Source organism: Aspergillus wentii, assembly GCF_001890725.1.
Source record: "Aspergillus wentii DTO 134E9 unplaced genomic scaffold ASPWEscaffold_1, whole genome shotgun sequence".
NCBI lineage: Eukaryota > Fungi > Ascomycota > Eurotiomycetes > Eurotiales > Aspergillaceae > Aspergillus > Aspergillus wentii.
In genome coordinates, this window is record NW_024467832.1 from 2785365 (window position 1) to 2803202 (window position 17838).

The 17838-nt window shown below is 49.8% G+C and overlaps 10 protein-coding genes across 10 annotated transcripts; 3 read left to right on the plus strand and 7 right to left on the minus strand.

The window, feature by feature from the left end:
- Positions 1-204: 204 nt before the first annotated feature.
- Positions 205-1199, minus strand: ASPWEDRAFT_100771 (uncharacterized protein; the record flags this gene model as incomplete). The annotated part of the gene is made up of 7 exons (XM_040827330.1): positions 205-379; positions 435-498; positions 556-636; positions 694-797; positions 859-875; positions 939-1016; positions 1089-1199. 7 exons carry the CDS (start codon positions 1197-1199, stop codon positions 205-207), a joined length of 630 nt encoding a protein of 209 aa, XP_040694762.1.
- Positions 1200-1616: 417 nt separating this feature from the next.
- Positions 1617-2167, plus strand: ASPWEDRAFT_47742 (mitochondrial 37S ribosomal protein uS13m; the record flags this gene model as incomplete). Its single annotated transcript, XM_040837007.1, has 4 exons — positions 1617-1619; positions 1686-1730; positions 1802-2068; positions 2123-2167. The coding sequence occupies 4 exons, from the start codon at positions 1617-1619 to the stop codon at positions 2165-2167; spliced, it is 360 nt and encodes a 119-aa protein (XP_040694763.1).
- Positions 2168-2523: 356 nt separating this feature from the next.
- ASPWEDRAFT_102045 (WD repeat WDR12/YTM1 family ribosome biogenesis protein) lies at positions 2524-4066 on the minus strand (the record flags this gene model as incomplete). The annotated part of the gene is made up of 2 exons (XM_040827440.1): positions 2524-3866; positions 3931-4066. The coding sequence occupies 2 exons, from the start codon at positions 4064-4066 to the stop codon at positions 2524-2526; spliced, it is 1479 nt and encodes a 492-aa protein (XP_040694764.1).
- Positions 3956-7089, minus strand: ASPWEDRAFT_34571 (uncharacterized protein). The gene is made up of 4 exons (XM_040834038.1): positions 6800-7089; positions 6240-6735; positions 5183-6191; positions 3956-5132 (listed from the first exon to the last, which is right to left on the minus strand). The coding sequence occupies exons 1-4, from the start codon at positions 6959-6961 to the stop codon at positions 4316-4318; spliced, it is 2484 nt and encodes an 827-aa protein (XP_040694765.1). The 5' UTR covers positions 6962-7089; the 3' UTR covers positions 3956-4315.
- Positions 7090-7127: 38 nt separating this feature from the next.
- ASPWEDRAFT_243786 (uncharacterized protein) lies at positions 7128-7773 on the minus strand. The gene has a single exon (XM_040832605.1). The coding sequence runs from the start codon at positions 7600-7602 to the stop codon at positions 7237-7239; it is 366 nt and encodes a 121-aa protein (XP_040694766.1). The 5' UTR covers positions 7603-7773; the 3' UTR covers positions 7128-7236.
- Positions 7774-7935: 162 nt separating this feature from the next.
- Positions 7936-11196, plus strand: ASPWEDRAFT_47744 (putative zinc metalloprotease; the record flags this gene model as incomplete). Its single annotated transcript, XM_040837008.1, has 3 exons — positions 7936-8830; positions 8880-10951; positions 11014-11196. 3 exons carry the CDS (start codon positions 7936-7938, stop codon positions 11194-11196), a joined length of 3150 nt encoding a protein of 1049 aa, XP_040694767.1.
- A 343-nt stretch (positions 11197-11539) lies between these two features.
- ASPWEDRAFT_146350 (mitochondrial 54S ribosomal protein bL34m) lies at positions 11540-12559 on the minus strand. The gene is made up of 2 exons (XM_040829500.1): positions 12321-12559; positions 11540-12246 (listed from the first exon to the last, which is right to left on the minus strand). Exons 1-2 carry the CDS (start codon positions 12401-12403, stop codon positions 11913-11915), a joined length of 417 nt encoding a protein of 138 aa, XP_040694768.1. The 5' UTR covers positions 12404-12559; the 3' UTR covers positions 11540-11912.
- Positions 12560-12726: 167 nt separating this feature from the next.
- On the plus strand, positions 12727-13664 carry ASPWEDRAFT_34573 (uncharacterized protein). The gene has a single exon (XM_040834039.1). It carries the CDS (start codon positions 12874-12876, stop codon positions 13384-13386), a length of 513 nt encoding a protein of 170 aa, XP_040694769.1. The 5' UTR covers positions 12727-12873; the 3' UTR covers positions 13387-13664.
- A 2-nt stretch (positions 13665-13666) lies between these two features.
- ASPWEDRAFT_178864 (zinc metalloprotease) lies at positions 13667-15414 on the minus strand. Its single transcript, XM_040831775.1, has 5 exons — positions 15313-15414; positions 15048-15230; positions 14232-14978; positions 13984-14176; positions 13667-13927 (listed from the first exon to the last, which is right to left on the minus strand). Exons 1-5 carry the CDS (start codon positions 15325-15327, stop codon positions 13695-13697), a joined length of 1371 nt encoding a protein of 456 aa, XP_040694770.1. The 5' UTR covers positions 15328-15414; the 3' UTR covers positions 13667-13694.
- Positions 15415-16127: 713 nt separating this feature from the next.
- On the minus strand, positions 16128-17800 carry ASPWEDRAFT_23208 (translation initiation factor eIF2 subunit gamma; the record flags this gene model as incomplete). The annotated part of the gene is made up of 3 exons (XM_040832450.1): positions 16128-16158; positions 16217-17203; positions 17271-17800. 3 exons carry the CDS (start codon positions 17798-17800, stop codon positions 16128-16130), a joined length of 1548 nt encoding a protein of 515 aa, XP_040694771.1.
- Positions 17801-17838: the final 38 nt, after the last annotated feature.

Genomic DNA, 17838 nt, shown 5'->3' on the forward strand with positions numbered 1-17838 from the left:
CCACCACAATCGCAATGATGATCAGCAACACCACAATCTTGCGCAACGATTCACTCATCGCCAATGACGGCGATGCGATTTCCGGCTCTCCGTAAGGGCTCCCCTGTTCAGCCATGGGTTCCTCATCTTGTTCTTTACATATCGATCAGCACTCGTTTCTTCTCGAAGCGGTAGCCAACTACCGAGGAGTGACCCGGTACAGATCTACAGGTCCTCATGGCCGGTACCTTTGGCATCGGTTTCCAACTCTCCACTCTTGGCAATCTTGACGGCGTCCTTGGGCTTGTCGCCGGGGTTTGTGGGCACGTTCTCGATTTGCTCAACAATATCGTAGCCCTCAAGGACCTCGCCAAAGACGACGTGACGACCGTCGAGCCACCTGTTTAGGAATATTAACAACTATCTTCCATCTAGTGGATTAGAGAGAGGCTCACGAAGTAACAACAGTGGTGATGAAGAACTGGGAGCCGTTGGTGTCCTTGCCGGCGTTGGCCATGCCTACATCATTCAGTTAGCTTCACAGGTATAGTTGTATTCATGTCTTAGTTGACATACTCAGAAGACCCTTCTTGGTGTGCCTGAGCTTGAAGTTCTCATCCTTGAACTTGTTGCCGTAGATCGACTTGCCGCCAGTGCCTGGAGATTGAACAGTGAGCCCCACGCTATTTCAACCCAATAGATTCCCAAACTAACCGTCGCCACGGGTGAAGTCACCACCCTGGATCATGAAATCCTTGATGACACGGTGGAAACCAGAGCCCTCATATCCGAAGCCCTTCTCACCGGTAGCCAAAGCGCTAGACAACGGGTCAGCAGGAATGATAGGTGAGTTAAATCGAATGATTATAGTAACCATACCGGAAGTTCTCAGCGGTCTATAGAGTAAAAAGTAAGCAAATGCAAATCTTGCGTTATCCGTAAGCACAGCAGTAACTCACCTCGGGGACAGTCTTTCCATACAAACCGAACACAATACGGCCCAGGGGCTTGTCTCCGTGCTCGATATCAAAGTAGACCTATCAACCAATTGATCAGTATAAGTTTGAGCAGGCCGGCACGAAGCCGTCCAAGATAACCAGCTGCCGTACCTTGCTAGTGATCTTGGGGCCTCGAGGCTCCTTGTTGTCCTCAGCGGAGACCAGAGCAAGGCCAACCGCGAAAACAAGGAAGAGAGACAAGAAAATGTTCTTGAACTGCATGGTTGCTCACAATGCCGCTGATTCGACAGAAATATTCGGCAATGGCTGTTGGTTGCAGATGTGAACAATTGAAGGAACAGATGACAAGGAATCAAGGCCAGCTTGCATTGTCCATGGTGTGCGGAGATGCCAAGGAGCTACAGCGTATTTCTCAGTGGTAAATAACGGAAAGATACATGATCGTCAACTAAATGTGGTGAGACTTCGGGTAATAAAAGTATAATTTGTTTTGAAAAGCCGGTCGCTGCTTTGAGAATAAACTGCAAAAGTTGGTTTTGCAAATAAGGACACTCGGAGAAACATTGTTACTCGTTGATTTCTTCCGCGCTCCGAAGAGCGACTGCGGCCGATTACCAGCTGCGGCGACGTCGAGGTGCAATTCATCATTGAGGGAACAGACAGTTTGATCCGGTCAAGATGGTAGGTTAATACGGATAATTGATTGAAAAACCCCCATTGGCTGTCCCATAACTAATAACCATCCAGGTCTTCATTCTAGGCGTGAACTTCCCTGAGCGGAACCTCCTCAAGGCAAGCAACCCAATACACCAGCATACCATCTAGAGACCTTCCATCTAACATTGGCCTCTTCGACTTTACAGAAATCCCTCCAGTCCTTTTTTGGAATTGGAAACCACACTTCCTCGCGTCTCCTCGCCCGCTTCTCCATCCACCCAACATGCAAAGTCGGCGAGCTCGCAAACAAGCAGGTCCTGGATATCACGGCCGCTCTGTCAGATATGAAGATCGAAAACGATCTCCGGAGAACAGTCCTTGACGATATCAAGCGCCTGAAGGAAACCGGAACCTACCGTGGTCGACGTCATGCTTTGGGATTGCCGGTTCGCGGACAGAGGACAAGGACTCAAGTAGGTTTCCCCGTCGGGAGTTTCTAGAGGGTGATGGTTAACATGTTTGTTCAGACCAAAACTGCTGTCAAGCTCAACCGTATGGAGAGAAGATTGTAGATTTAATCTTTCTATGGTTGCTCTATTCGTTGATTGGGTGGACCTCACATCCTAGGTATTTCTTGTGAGGGGCATGGCATGGCGTTCATCTTTTACTTATTACCCCCTTTAGTTGGGTTCTTATTTCGTTTTTGAAATGTACTTTTGACATGTATCATACTTTTATAAAACAATGATGGAAAAACGAAGAACGACTTTGGCTCAACTGGTCAATTCTAGGCCGTCAAGAAAAGAAAAACTGTATACAGGTAGTATGGAAAACCACCAACTCTTTAAGATACCAGGTCAAAGCAGAAAAGACATAACTATTGTAACTTTTCATCCACACAAGAAAACGCCAGGCCCATATGTGCAATTCACTCCTTTGTCGAAGACAACACACCCTCTCCCCGGTTGATCTGAATCCTCTTGTCCTCACCTGCACTGACAATGCCAACGGTCGAGTCCCAGCCGACGCTGAAGACCTTGACGCCCTCTCCACCAACTCGCTTGCTGTCGCCCTTGCCTTCTTCCTCCAAACTCTTGCGGGGGATCGAGTATACACTTTCTCCCACCACACCGTCCTTGTCGGTCTTGGTGGATCGGATATCCCAAATCCGACAGGTACCATCGTGACTTCCACTGATAAGACCGTAGGTACTATTGGGGTCACGAGCCAACGAGACAACTGCGTTTGTGTGACCTCGTAGTGTCATAGCCGACAGGGTTGTTGCGGATGCACGGGGGTCAATGAGTGTGATATGACGGGCAGAAGTACCAGCAGCAAGGAGGTTAAGTTCGGGAAGGTGCTCCAGAGCAAGAAGCGAGTGGGATGTAGTACGGGTATCCACAAGAGAAGCGGTGACAAGATCCCATGTACGCAGCGAGTGGTCCCACGAAGTCGAGTATCCGACAGTCGAGTCCTTCGCATCAAAAATGGCAGCGGACACTGGCGCAGTGTGCGAGGACAAAAGAGCCAGAGGTCCCTTTTGGGGAACAGACACGGATGTGTTCAGCTTTCTCCTCTTAGAAGTCCTAGAGGCAGCAGATGGGAGTAGGTTCTCGGGAGCTGACGGAGCCTCTGATTTCTTCGTCGACCAGAAACCGACGGTGTGGTCTGACGAGGCAGAGAGCATGCGGTTCGAGGGCGCATGCACGGAAAGGGAGTTGATTCCAGACTTGTGACCGTAAAGCTCGAGCTGAGGAGTAATCTTTCCAGCGAAGCCACCCTCTTCTTCAGAGTACTTCCACAGGCGCACGGTACGGTCAAGGCCTGCCGATGCGATCTGCGTAGGGGAAATGAACTTGGCGGCCTTGATAGATGCGGTATGGCCGCCATCTGCGGGCGCGGCCGAAGTTGCAATCGTCTCAGATGACATGTTCCACACACGAAGGAAGCCATCGTAGCTACCAGAGAGAATTCTCTCCTGGCCATTAGGAATAGTTTTGGATGCCCAAGAGGCAGCGGCCGAGGTTGCAGAAAGTACATCAGTCGAGCTGACCCAGTCGTCGTGCTGGAACGACGCAATGTGCAATGGAGGGATTAATGCCCTGACATACTCAATCTCCAGTGTTGTTTCCGCAGAGATACCATTGGCAGTCAAGTACTCGTCGATCGAAGTGCGAAGGAAAGTTCCGTTGATCAAAAATTCGAATGGGATCGGCTTTTCGCTACTCAGAAGGTTATTCACCAGCGTCGAGAGCGCATATCGGCGCAGACCTTCACAAATTAATGTTAGTACCAAGAGATTCTGATTTTCTGATTTTGTCACAAGGAATCTCACCGGTGGGAACGAGAATTGGTCCAGTGTTTTCGGGCAGTGCAATATCTTCATTCTTGCTGGTGAGCTGCACACGAACCTGCCTCTGCGCAGCTTGGGCCGAGGCAGCAGCAGAATCAGAAACCTGGTCCACGTCCATTATGAAAAATCAAAAATGCGAATCCAAAAATGCGTGGTGAAGAATAAATCTATTTCCCACCTGGTCGCTGTCGCAGTTTTGATGAAACCTGCCGCTGGTGAGAAAAAAATACGGCGACCGATGCGGCTACTTGTGCAAAGCGCGGAGATTCCCCCGCGCCTACAGACAGCGAGGGTCAAATTGCAACAACTGGGATTATTGATAATGAGATTTATCTAGTATATACAGAAATTTCACGTCAAGCATACTCTAGCCCCTGGACACTCGACGAATATCCGCAATTGCCTTGCGCCGGTACTCAGATTCCGCGAAAAGGGCCTCAATCAGGTCTACAACCTCGTCAGGTGAGAATTCCAGACGCAATTCTCCTTCAGTCCAAAGAAACTTGATGTCGGCGAGTGAGCTTTCAAGGATGTTGATGAGGTATTGGAATTTGAGCCAATTGCGAACGTATACTGCAGTCATAGGAACACTATCGCCGCTTTCTGTTGTCTCGGGCGTGAAAAGATTCTCTAGCTGGGATACCTGGTTACAGAATGACACCAGTCGTTGGGACTGAGGCTCTGAGATATCGCCTAGATCCTCAATATCAATGATGATCTTGTTGATAACCGTCGATACCAAAGACCCGGTAGATTGAAGCAATGCGGAATGAGATAGAATCGGCTGCCACTCTTTGTAGACGTCGCGAATTCTGTCCACAGTCGCACTGACTGCATTTTCGCACTCTCCAAGGAACGGCTGCTCAGAGCATTGGCTAAAGCCTTGTACACCATCGAGTAAATCAGTGACAATGGTGCGCTGAGTCTGCATTTCCTTGCCATATGCCAATTTCCCGAATTTATCGAGCGCATCGATATCACTACTGAGTCTCGTGAGTTGGTGTTCCTCGACTATGCTTCGTATCTGATCGGCGAGATACAAGCTATCATTGTACAGATACATCTGGCCTGCGTTAAGTTTGAGACCATAGAACGAGGATGCTGTGGCCTTGAACATGGCTAAGATCAGAGTGGGAAGCGCGAGAAGACCAGCTCCCGAAGAAATAACACGAGAGTTGGGGTGTCTTGAAAATTGTTAGCTGAGATGCAAAGTGCGAATTGATGACCGACTTACGCAGGCTGTGATATGGCTTGAGAGTCCGCAATTTGCTGCTGAACGATTTGGAGAATGGAGTCTGGAATGTCCGTTACGGTATACTGTTCTTTCAGTGTCACCTCTCGCGGGGCGGCATCATATGCTGCTGCTTTTCCGTTCACAGGTTTGGCAACGGCAGTTATTTGAGGCTGTAGATTATCATCCTGCTGATCTTCCACTTCATCGTCGCCCCAGCCCCAAGCATCGTCGGCATCATCATCTTCTTCGGCAGGCACATCTGGCTTCGTTTCCGGCTCATCTTCCTCGTCATCCAGACCCCAGGCGCTGACATCTTCCTCTTCGTGATTTGCTGCTGATTTCTTATCCGAGCCCTCTTGGGTTTCTTCATCCCAGCCGGCATCCCAATCGTCAGATGGAGCTTTCTCCAGTAGAGCCTCATCTGCTTGAGAGACTTCTTCTTTTTCTACCCTTTCCACTTGTTTGGTGGTACCTTGACTGGCCGCAAGGACTTTGCGTACCTGATCTAGAGAATCGACCCGTCGTCGAGTAAGCCAAAGTCGGGGGGCTTGGTTGACCCAAGAAACAAGCTCTTCTTGGCCATTCCAACCAAGCGACTCTATCGTTTGAGCGAACTTCAGAACATGATCTAGTGTTTCCTCAAATTCACCCAGACTTGAAAGCTCAGTGGGTATAGCGGATGACAGCCAGGACGCAATGATCCTCGACGCGAGAGTTGGAATGAAGAAACTAGAAAATGGAGTTAAGATCGATGCCGGGAGAGATTGTCGTAGGTAACCTAGGACGCTTGCGATACGGTCCAAAACCCCCGAGACAGAGACTTCTGATGGCTCTGGGTCGATGTGAATTCCGGTGTCATCAATACGTACCCCCCGGCTATATCCGTTGATACTGGGCAATAGTATCGGGCCTACTATGGCGCAGAGAACGTCTTTCTGGAATTTTTCGTTGGCTGGAGCGAGAATTTCCAATCTTATCAAAGCCGCAATCGTATCCTCCAGTGAAGATTCTACTACACTTTTAGTCATGACCAAATCATTCAAAAGAGATATCTTACCCCCATTATTTGGGACCAGCAATTCGCCTTTTTGTTTGTCAACTGCCAACTGCTCAGACCATCGCACACGTAAAAAGTCCACAATTTCCTGTCGTAGCCCCTCAATATTCTCCAACAATATGTTCATCACATTGGTGTTTGTGAAGAGACTGTCAGTCTTGACAATCCTTTCCGTTGTTTCCAATGTGTCGATAGCGGCCATGATCTGGCCCTCTTGAAGGGTCGCCCGCCCAGCATCGAGTTGGTGACAGAGTCTCTGCACTTCCTCCAAGGTATCGGTGACGGCCTGGTTAAACGTAATTTCTGTCTCGATCAATTCAACCTTGGCCGCAGCATCTTCGACCTTCAATTCCAGAGGCTTGGTATTCTCGTGCTGTGCAACGATCTCCCGCGCGGTGAGCCGTGACCGTTCGATATCCGCATGAAGTTGTTTTGCTTGTGTGATCCATCCATCGGCATCAAAGTCAATATCACGACTCAGTGAGCTGATTTCGGTCTGTGTAGAGCGAGGCATTAGCATTTCCGAATCAATTGACCCTGGTTGAGTATGCAGCGCTCACCTCCACCTGCTCCCGGGCCTTGGTGATCAGTTCCAATTCCTTTGCAAGCCCTGATGCAGGAAATTCAGATGCTATCACGCTCTCCGACGCTGGGTAAGTCCCCTCGGTGACGAAATTCAACACCGACTGGCTTACATCGTCGTCCGAAGCCTTTTGGGCCATGACGTCTCGTTTTGCGACAATCTGTCTTGATCTCAAGCAATAAGAGAACACAAACGAAACATCAGCAGTAGACCCAAGAGTCCTCTGCAAATCCCAGGACCCTGCTGAAGTCTAGGATGATATTCTCTGCAACGCTGGGTTGAAGCAAAAGAACGAGCTGTCAACAACAGCGGAAATTCCCCCATGTGACTTGGCGTCACCGCCCTCAGGCTGGCCCCTCTACGCACGTTGGCAGTGGTTATTCCTCTTTACAAGATACTTGAATATAGTTATAATCAATTTAATAGTCTGTTTCCTTCTTCTGCTGTATCGATTCCTCCCCTGGACTGTATGTTCGCTCTTAATTGGCCATCTGTCTTCGTGGTCCTTATTCGATCTTTGTAAGGAAAACGGGACCCAAACTCCACTCCAGCAGCACCTCGAGAGTTCCAGCTTCGAGGACTCGTCAACTTCCCAGGAGACCAGAGCCAGACAATCCTGTGAACTCTCAATCCATCGTGTTGTCTCGGTTTGCCCTGCGAGGCCTGAGTCGGGCAAAAACTACTCAGTCTATGTGAGTAACCATCTGTCGTCGATTCACTGCTACATTTAAAAAGGGGAAAAAAAAGAGGGAAAAGAGAGAAAAAAAACTTCCCCGCCATCAACGACGTCAATGCCCCCCATGTCGGTGTGCCGTTGGGCGTCACATCCTCGAGTATGCCTCGTGGGCCTCAAACTGCCGTTTTTCTGTCTCTTGTCTTTTTGTTTTTGCCCTTTTTGAGACAGTTTTTCAACGGGTGCATCTCCCTGTTTCTTTTATTCGAGTTTCTGAATAGAATTTGCACATGCCTGGACAATTCTCTTGCTTTCCAAAGTACTTTTATGCAGCAATTTGCTGACCACTAATTAGACCATCAATCTTGAGAAGAGACGTGATCACCACTTCGTGGATTGGGGCGAACGTCAGGAAGTCCTCCTCAGCATCATTCACCAAGATGTCTTCTTCAGGCCAACAAAGCCACTTTAAACTGCTTCAGAAATTCAAGCCCGAGTACTCGCCTAGCGAATTCATTCAATATGAATCTGAGCGAACGGGTATGAGAGTAGTGGTCATCGACCAAAAGGGTCCCAAAGTGACTGGATATTTCGTGCTCGCCACAGAGATTCTCGATGACTCGGGAGCACCCCACACCCTGGAGCATCTGTGCTTCATGGGTTCTCGCAACTACAGATACAAGGGCTTCCTTGACAAGCTGGCCACTCGGGTCTACTCAAACACAAATGCCTGGACAGCCACAGACCACACAGCGTATACGCTAGACACAGCTGGTTGGGAGGGTTTCGCCCAGATTCTGCCCGTGTACCTGGAACATGTCATTGCACCTACTCTGACGGATGATGGCTGCTACACTGAGGTGCACCACATCGATGGTTCAGGAAACGATGCGGGTGTGGTCTACTCGGAAATGCAAGGAGTGCAGAACAATGCCGCTGAGTTGATTGATTTGACTGCTCGCCGGTTAACCTACCCTCATGGTGTGGGATTCCGGTACGAAACCGGAGGTATGATGGAGCAGCTCCGTGTTCTTACTGCAGAAAGGATCCGGGCGTTCCACCGGGAAATGTACCAGCCCAAGAACTTGTGCCTGATTATCACGGGAGAGGTGGACCATGCCAATATGCTGGAGACATTGGATAAGTTCGAAGATACCATTCTGGACGTCATCCCAAGCCCCGAGTCACCATTCAAGCGACCTTGGGTGGATTCCAACCAGGCCCCAGCCTTGGAGAAATCGATCATCAAGACCGTGGAATTCCCCGAAGAAGATGAATCTTTTGGTGAAATCGAGATCCGATTCCTGGGACCAGACTGCACTGACCCAGTCCAAAGTAAGCTCCATCCTTGAATTATTGGCGACTTATGCTTACTGCTTCATAGCCGGTGCCCTCAATGTTGCATTGCTGTACTTGGCTGGATCATCTGCTTCCCTTTTGGAGAATGTCCTCGTGGAAAAGGAGCAGGTTGCCAGTGCGGTGTACTATCTCACTGAAGACCACCCAAGTGTCGAGATCCGCTTTACCTTGACCAGTGTAGAGACAGAGAAGCTCGCGCAAGTGGAGCAAAGATTCTTCGAGGTGCTCAAAGACGCGATGTCCAAGGAGATCGACATGAAGTACCTCCAAGAGTGCATTGACCGTCAGAAGCGGACCTGGAAGTTCTCCACTGAGAGCTCTGCCTCCTCGTTTGCTGAGTACGTCATTTCTGACTTCTTGTACGGCAAGAGAGATGGCTCTACTATGCTGGACGTTGCTACTCTTAAGGAATATGATGTGCTGGAGAAGTGGAGTGAGAGCCAATGGCGTGACTTCATCAAGAAATGGATCTCCGATGCGCCCCATGTCACTGTCCTTGGTGTACCCTCACTGAAGCTGTCTGAGACATTCAAAAAGGATGAGGAGGTCAGAGTTGCAGCACAGAAGAAGAAACTTGGTGAAGAGGGATTGAAGGAACTGGCCGACAAGCTCGAGAAGGCGAAGGCTGAAAATGACAAGGAAATTCCCCAAGAGATGTTGGAGAAATTCCAGATCCCAGGAACCGAGTCAATTCACTTTATCGAGACCACGACAGCCAGGTCTGGCAGTGCCTTGGAGGCTGGACGTCCCGAGCACAAGGTCCAGAAGATCGTGGACACTGATGGTTCTGACCTGCCACTCTTCATCCACTTTGAGCATATCCCTAGCAGCTTTGTTCAGCTTTCTCTTCTCATCTCGGCCCAGTCTGTACCGGTTGAGCTGCGTCCCCTTCTGTCTATCTTCACTGAAGCGTTCTTCAACCTCCCGATTGAGCGTGACGGAAAGACCATCAACTTTGAGCAAGTCGTTGTGGAGTTGGAGAGAGACACCGTTGGTTACTCGATGGAAGGTGCCCGGAGTCTCGGTAACTCGGAGATGCTGCGTATCTCCTTCCAGGTTGAATTGGAGAAGTACAGCACGGCCATCGCATGGCTCCAGGAGATTTCTTGGAGCTCGATCTTCGATGTCGAGAGACTTCGAGCGATCACCAGCAGACTCCTTGCCGATGTACCTGATTCCAAGCGCAGCGGTGACGACATGCTTGCGGCCGTGCATGTGATGGTTCACTACGCCCCCGAGTCCATTGTGCGAGCTCGCAGCACTCTGGTCAAGGCACGTTACCTCAAGCGCATCAAGCGACAATTGGCTGAGGGGCCAGAGCTTGTTGTTGCACGCATGGAGGAGATCAGAAAGGCGCTCTTCCAATTCGAGAACATGCGTGTTGTGGTCATTGCTGACCTGGAGAAGCTTTCCAACCCAGTTTCCGCTTGGAAGCCGTTCGCTGAGCGCCTGGGCGCCAGTGCTCCTCTCAAGGCGATCACAACCCGTAGAGAATTGCTCAGTGGTGCGGGCCAGAACCTCGGTGGAAAGTCGTACGTCGTTCCCATGCCGACAGTCGACTCGTCCTTTGCCTACGCCACTGCCCGTGGTCTTGACTCCTACGACCACCCTAAGCTCCCTGCGCTCTTGGTGGCGATTGCCTATATGAACGCTGTCGAAGGACCTCTCTGGGTTGCCGTTCGTGGCAAGGGTCTGGCCTACGGAACCAACTTTGCCCACAACATCGACACTGGATTCGTCAACTTCGACGTGTACCGGTCTCCCAATGCACACAAGGCTTTCGAATCAAGCAAGCAGATTGTCAAGGACCATGTCTCCGGTGCTATTCCATTTGACCCTCTGATGCTGGAGGGTTCGATCAGTAGCATTGTTGTCAGCTTCGCCAATGAGCAATTGACCGTTGCCAGCGCTGCCCAGGGCAGTTTCATCCGCCAGGTGATTCGAAACCTGCCCAGTGATTACAAGGAGAAGGTGCTCAAGCAGGTGCGCTCCACCAGCGTCGACGATGTCAAGGGGGTCCTGAGAGAGATCATACTGCCCTTGTTCTCGCCCAAGACCGCCAACATTGTGGTTACTTGTGCCACTGTGCTCGAAGAGGTATGTAAATGACTCAACCCTTTTAAGAATAAGATAATGCTGACGCTGTGTGATTTGTACAGACGATCCAGAAGGGTCTCCAGGAATCTGGCTTCACCCCCGAAGTCAAGGCACTCGGGGAATTCGAGGACGACTATGGATTGAAGAACGATGGCGATGAGGACGACGAAGACGACGAAGACGAAGACGACGAGTACGAGACAGGATCGGAAGACTCCGACGAGGAAATGGAAGACGATGAGTGAAGTATAGATACACACACCCATCATTGACTACGACAGGAATCGCTATGAAAATTCGATGAACGCAATGCCCATGAATACCATAGAAAAGAACATAAAACGAATGAATCAGGATTAGTTTACAATGCAAGAGACCATCGGCGGAAAATAGATGGTTGGTTATCTAACTACATCGATACAGTTTAGATCGTGTTAAGGAGCCAAACAGCTAGCAAAATAGCTTTGTTTATCAAGTCTGAAGAGAGTTCGAATTTTATGAAGGCTTGTTTCTGTCGGGATATCTAATGATTAAAATAATATTTGGTATTAATATCGATGGTTTCGGACATGTTCACCGTAAAAGTAAGCCAGTAAATATATAATTGAAAGGACACAATTGGCCATTAATTGGAAACCGCGAAATCAATAGAAAGACGCATATTTTAACATACCAAGCACCAGTCGACATTGAAATACATATTTAGGCATACTGTGTCGTAAGATACTCAATCTGAACAAAATTACAAACATGATACCTATCTATGTATGTATATGGTACACTACAGGAATAAAACAACCATTTTGTTGGCTTATCGAAATCACAAAAAAATGCCTTTCCTTTCTTACATGCATCCTCCATCGAGCCAATTCTCATGTTGAAATAGACAAGACAGGAAGAACCCAGATAGTTGACACCTATCAAGGCAGCGCAGCATTTCTCAAACAATACAACAATGCATCTAGTAACTCAAAGTCTTCCTTCCCCGGGCCCTCCTGCGCATGAGGATCTTTCTGCCCCCACGCGACCGCAATCGTGCCAGGTAGCCGTGGCGGCGTTTCTGCACCCTTCGCGATGGGTTGTAAGTTGCTCGCTTCCCGCCCAGGGCGGCACTGGCGGAGAACGAACGGGTCTGTTGTGCCGGGTTAAAGGCCAGGGCGGAGGCGGACGTTAAGGGTGTGCGAGTAGAAAGAGAGCTCTGGATTGACTGGGTCTGTTGGGGACGAAAGGAGGGGGAGGTGGCGGAGGAAAAGGTACGGAGTGGTGATGCGAAGGAGAAGGGTGACACTGAGGATCTGTTTGGGGGGTTAGTTATCGTGTAGTTCATCTTGGAAAGAAGGTATAGTATCCAATTGACGGTAGATCGTACCTTGTCATCTGGGACATGGCGGTTCTTGAGGACGCATATGTCCTGAAGGCCGAGGGCAGGGCCCGGCAACGGAGGCAGAGCATGGTGAACAGGTCGATGTGACGATGAATCCGCGGTAATTGATCCCGTTTCAAGAGACTCACCCCAGCATCCGACGCGGGGGAGATGATGGGAATGGACAGGTGACGATGACGGGGTGTTGAAGCCGGCGTGGACTGCTGGACTGGACTTGCTCGGAGTCGGACAGAAAATTGAACCTCCGGCGCCGCAGAGAAGCACGGACCCGCAGAATTTCTTTTGCAACTTTTGAGCTTCACGATATTTCCGTCTTTCTGTGCCAGACACTGCTGGGAGAGAACCGCTCGTTGGCTTGAATTTTTTGGGTTTCTTCCTATCTGAACTCTTCTTATATTTTTGTCAAAAATTCGACTCCATAACTTGACCTACTTTCCCTTTTGGTCAACGAATTCTCTGTTCGATCGCAAATCGATCAAATCCCGATATACAAAAAAGAAATCTCCAATTCGTCTATACAACAATTTAATCTTCCAAAATGACGACTCAAGGCCCCTCTCCTCTCCCCCCGACAACAATCCTCTCTACAACACCCCTCTCGCAATCCGCCGCCCACGACTTCCTCGCCGCCTACCTCGACCGTGCAAACACAGACCCTGCCCTCCAACCCAACGCAGGTATCAGCGAGCATGGTCCTATTTCGCGAACCACCGCATCAGCACCGAACCTTATTCTGCATAATCTGAAGCGCGTCCAGGCTGGTCTGGCTGGGGAGGTGTTGGGACGGGATTTGGCGGTTGCAAAGTTCAATGCGGACCAAGATGGTGATGCGCAGGCGTCCGGTAACGCAGAAGGAGGGGCAGCTGGTGAGAACAATGGCGGATGGGAGGATGCGCAGAAGTGGCAGCAGGCGGATGAGGAAGAGCCTCCCATGGAGGTGGAAGGTGCTGGAGAGGCCGATGGGGCTATCGATAAGGAAGAAAGAAAGCGCTTGAAGAAGGAGAGAAGACAGGCTGAGAAGAGGTCCAAGGCTAAGGGTGGCGACGCTTAAAGAATTCAAGATATATTGACTGGATGGCTGTCTGTTTTTTTATTTTTCTGGTTCATTTGCATCGATCTTCGGCTGTTGGGTTTCTTCTTTTGTCTTCTACGAAGCATACTACCACTGGCGCATTCTTGGACGAGATGCCTCATTGGAGGCTGATCAGGAGTTCTTCTTCTTGCTTTCATTATTCCTATGATCAAAAACAAAAGTTCAACCATTTCCTTACTGCTATATCCGAAAGTCTTTCATATTCAAACCACTCACACCACCAAACACCATCAAAAAGAAAAAAAACACACAACTGGGACGAAAGCTTACAGCTCTCGGTCGGCAGCCTTGACAGGAGTTTCACTGTCCTCTTCCTTGAGGCCAGTGACGTTTCCACCCGTCCAGCCAAGCGCCTTGAGTCTTTCGGAAAGGATGGGGTGGGAGTAGTGGTAGCTGGCGTACATCGGGTCCGCATCCATGGTGCTCAGGTTCTGGATCTGGAGCTTGAGCAGGGACTGAGCGAGCTCCTTGGAGTATCCGAGCTTCACAGCAAAGGCATCTTTAAGGTGTTGTTAGCATCTTCTCATCTAGCAGGAGCAAGGTCAGGAATCATACCAGCTTCGAATTCAAACTTGCGGCTGAGGATGTTCATCAAGAGCTTGACGACAGCATCCATCGGTGCCAGGGCATCTGAGAACAGGAGGAAACCAATCATAATAGGCATTTCGTTGTGGAAACCAAAGGACGCGTACAATGACTTGTTGTTGACGAAAACCGAGAAGAGCGCAAAGATATAGAACATGTGAGACTGTAATCAAAGTCAGCAATTCATCCTGATCACCTGCAAAGAACAATCCTCATACCTGAGCAATGGCGAACAGTTTCGTAGTGTGGCTAAGGCTCCAGTGACCCAATTCATGACTCAGAACAGCAACCACCTCTTCCGGTTCGCTCTTCTCAATCAAGGTATCGTAGATGACAATGTGCTTCTTCCAAGGGAGACCGTAAAAGTAGGCGTTGCTGTGAGCGCTGCGCTTGCTACCATCGATGACATGCAATTCCTGAAGGGGAAACTCGAGCTTCTTGGCGAGGCTTTCCACGCCAGTCTTGAGAGGACCGGGTTCGAGGGGCGAGAGCTTGTTGAACAAAGGCAGGATCACAATGGGGTAGATGGTGATAGCAAAGACCTGAACGAAGATACCAAAGAGCCACAGATAGTAGAAGAACGAGTTGCCGGATTTCTGGACAATCTTGAGCACGGCGCTGATAATCGGAGTACCCAGCACAATTCCCAGCATCTGACCCTTGAGCATGTCCGAGACCCACAGATTGAAAGTCTGCTTGTTGAAACCGAACTTCTCCTCGAGAACGAAGGTGCTGTAGTACGAAACCGGGATAGACAAGATAGTGCTAATTATGTTGAAACTGAAGACAAAGACCAGCGTCTGGGTGATTTCACCCTGGAATCCGGAGGGGAAGTAGCGTGCCAACAAGAGACCACTGACGCCCCAGAGCTTGGGGAGGACGTCACCATAGATAAACGCGAGATTTTGGATTTGACCGTAGAGACCAGCGACGAAACCGAACTTTGCCTTTGCGCGACCATATGCCTGTAGGAATCGATGCCAATTAGCTTGACCTGCTCTAATCGCGAAACGAGGCATGCTTGGGTGCTATACCTGACTTTGATCGTAGACCTTCTGGGAGACTTCATTCTCCAAAACCTTAGGAGGCTTTGTGCGCTGCAGAACCTTGTATTGCCGGAAAGAGAGGATACCTTCGAGGATGTATTGACCGAGAGAAAAGCCCACGAGCACCGTCTTCCATGGGAAGAGCGGGCGATCGAGGATAGCCGCGAGTTTCTACAAGCGTGACGGCAGGAGTCAGCAAGCTTCTTTAATGACCAGAAACAAAAGAGCAATGGTGATAATCGAGATTGCCTACCTCGAGTATATACATGGCTGAATAAACCACGCAATAACACGAGATCCAAAGTGATGCTGAGGTGTTGTTGTGAAGAAGAACAGTAGCTGTCCTTCCCTTCGGCCTTAGTCAACAGCCTTTAGTGGCAGTGCTCAGTCAGCTCTGGAGATCAGCCACAAGGGCGATAAACAGACATCTATAAATAATTCATTTACTATTGATATGATTAAATAGAGCTGAATTAGGCTGTAGTCTTATTTCATACTGTTCTGACAATTCTTCACACTTCCATTGCATCTCATCGTTTACCTATATAGCACCGTCTACATAGGCCTATGCAAGCAAATTGAACAATAAAAATGAAAAAGAACAAGAAAGAAATGGGGAAAAAGATGTCCACAAAGCAACTTCATAACACACATCAAGGAAGTAGATTCGTCATTCCTACTAAGCCAACGTCACTCATCTCCCAATCCTCCATTCATCCTGCTTGCTGTTCGACATAGTTACGGCCTTCGTTGTCGCTTGAGTCCCGTGAGACATGGCCGCTGGCGTGTACAGATCAACGCTCCCTTTCTTCCAAGCCGCCAGCATGGTGGATGGATGGATGACTGGACTTCCTGCGTTCTCTATCCAGGGGTAGTTCCGACGCTCTCATTTTTCTCTTTCGTTACCGTAAAAAAACTTTTCTTTTCTTTTTTTAATTCCTGGCCTTGACCGCCTGGATATGCTGTCAGAGCCATGGAGGATATCATCAGTTGAAGTCCTCAACATATCTCGTTCAGCGATCTCCGGGCCGGACTGAGCTAGCAGAATCCTGACAAGCAGTAGCTTGTTTAGTTCAGGATAGGCTCGAGAGTGTTACCACTATTAAAACGGTCAGATTCATCTTAATTGTCAGAGGGGAGAAAGCAATTAAACTTACGCGACAATGTTTGCCCATCCGATCAAACGCCAGTGCTTCTCGATTCTTCGGCTGATGGCAATCTTCTCACCAACCTCTGTGCAAGCGGGGCTGGTCAAGCTGAGCTTGGCCGCATCGGCCTTGACACCAACAACCTTAGCACCAGTGGCGGTAGATCCAATGTTAACCATGAGAACCTCGTTCTTGGTCAACTTGGCAACCTTAGCCTGCTTGCCGTCGGAGGTCTTGACACCCAACAAACGGCGCAGCAAGAAGTAGTTAACCTCCAGCTCAGTGTAGATGGCAGGGAGACGGCCACGGTGACCCAGGACGAAACCAACGAGACGATCGGCACGGCAGAGAGTAGGGTCGACGCGAGTACCAACACCAATCAGACCACCGGGGACGGCGAACTTCAAGTCGTTGTGCTCAGCAAAGAGGGACACAACACGGGAGAAGATGGGGCGGCACTGGATCTTGCCATGCTCGTCCTTGGTGACGAGACCAGGGCGAATTTCAATCTCGTCGCCCAACTTGAGCACACCAGTCAGGATGGAACCACCAGCAACACCACCCTTGAGCTCGTCAATCTCGGCACCGGGCTTGTTAACGTCGAAAGAACGGATAACCATCATGTGCGGCGAGGCAGTGAAGTCACGGACGGGGACGGGGATGTGCGAAACGAGGTACTCGTTAACGGCGTCAATGTTGTACTTGAGCTGCGCGGAGATGGGGATGATGGGAGAGCCATCAGCAACAGTACCACGGATGAACTTCAAGATCGACTGGTAGTGCTGCAAAGCGCCATCCTCTCTCATCAAGTCCACCTTATTTTGGAGGATGATGATGTGGCTAAGCTTCATAATTTCAATGGCAGCCAAGTGCTCCGAAGTCTGGGGCTGCGGGCAGGTTTCATTTCCGGCAATCAAAAGCAGAGCGGCGTCCATGACGGCGGCACCTGACAACATAGTGCTCATGAGAATATCGTGACCGGGGCAGTCGACGAAACTTTTCGAATAAATGTTAGCAAACAGACACAGCGAAAGAGAAAATCCAAAATTTAGGGTCCACCTACGAGACGTGTCTCAACAGTCTATACCGGCCACCACACTCATTTCTCTCGCACGGCGGGTCAACCTCCTTCTCACTCTTGAAACTCTTGAAGCATGTCGGTCGAGGGCACTCAGGGTTGTCGCACTTGTAGATCTTGGCGTTGGCGTAACCCAGCTTAATGGTAATATTCCGCTCCAACTCGTTCTTGAAACGGACAGTCTGCACCTCGGAGATGGCCTTGACAACAGTCGATTTTCCGTGAGCGACGTGCCCGATGGTACCAATGTTGATGGTGGCCTGGCGCGCAATAATCTCGGGGGACAACGGGGTCAAAGTCGACAGGTCGAGGGTGTCTGGTTCAGGCTGCTCGGGCAGCTCTGGCCGCTTGGGCTGGGGAAGAGAGGGCACATCCGACTTCTTCATGGCAGACTTGAGGGGCTTCTCCTCCTGGTCGAGAGGCTCCTGGTCTTCAATGTCATCGTGGCCGTTCGCATCCAGCATGGGGGAACCGGGCTGGGATTCGTCGTCGGAAAAATCGCCGTTGGCAGCCATGATTGCGATAGAAAAATCGTATTCAGCAACGGTTCGAA

Coding starts and splice junctions, on each gene's coding strand:
- ASPWEDRAFT_34571 (XM_040834038.1), bottom strand. CDS start 6,961: ATGGCCCAAAAGGCTTCGGACGACGATGTAAGCCAGTCGGTGTTGAAT. Junction 6,192..6,239: donor GCTGGTCCCAAATAATGGGG/GTAAGATATCTC, acceptor AAAGTGTAGTAG/AATCTTCACTGGAGGATACG. Junction 5,133..5,182: donor CAAGCCATATCACAGCCTGC/GTAAGTCGGTCA, acceptor ACAATTTTCAAG/ACACCCCAACTCTCGTGTTA.
- ASPWEDRAFT_243786 (XM_040832605.1), bottom strand. CDS start 7,602: ATGGCGGGGAAGTTTTTTTTCTCTCTTTTCCCTCTTTTTTTTCCCCTT.
- ASPWEDRAFT_146350 (XM_040829500.1), bottom strand. CDS start 12,403: ATGCTCTGCCTCCGTTGCCGGGCCCTGCCCTCGGCCTTCAGGACATAT. Junction 12,247..12,320: donor GCCATGTCCCAGATGACAAG/GTACGATCTACC, acceptor CCCCCCAAACAG/ATCCTCAGTGTCACCCTTCT.
- ASPWEDRAFT_34573 (XM_040834039.1), top strand. CDS start 12,874: ATGACGACTCAAGGCCCCTCTCCTCTCCCCCCGACAACAATCCTCTCT.
- ASPWEDRAFT_178864 (XM_040831775.1), bottom strand. Junction 14,177..14,231: donor AACTGTTCGCCATTGCTCAG/GTATGAGGATTG, acceptor CTTTGATTACAG/TCTCACATGTTCTATATCTT. Junction 13,928..13,983: donor CAAGTTTGAATTCGAAGCTG/GTATGATTCCTG, acceptor AACACCTTAAAG/ATGCCTTTGCTGTGAAGCTC.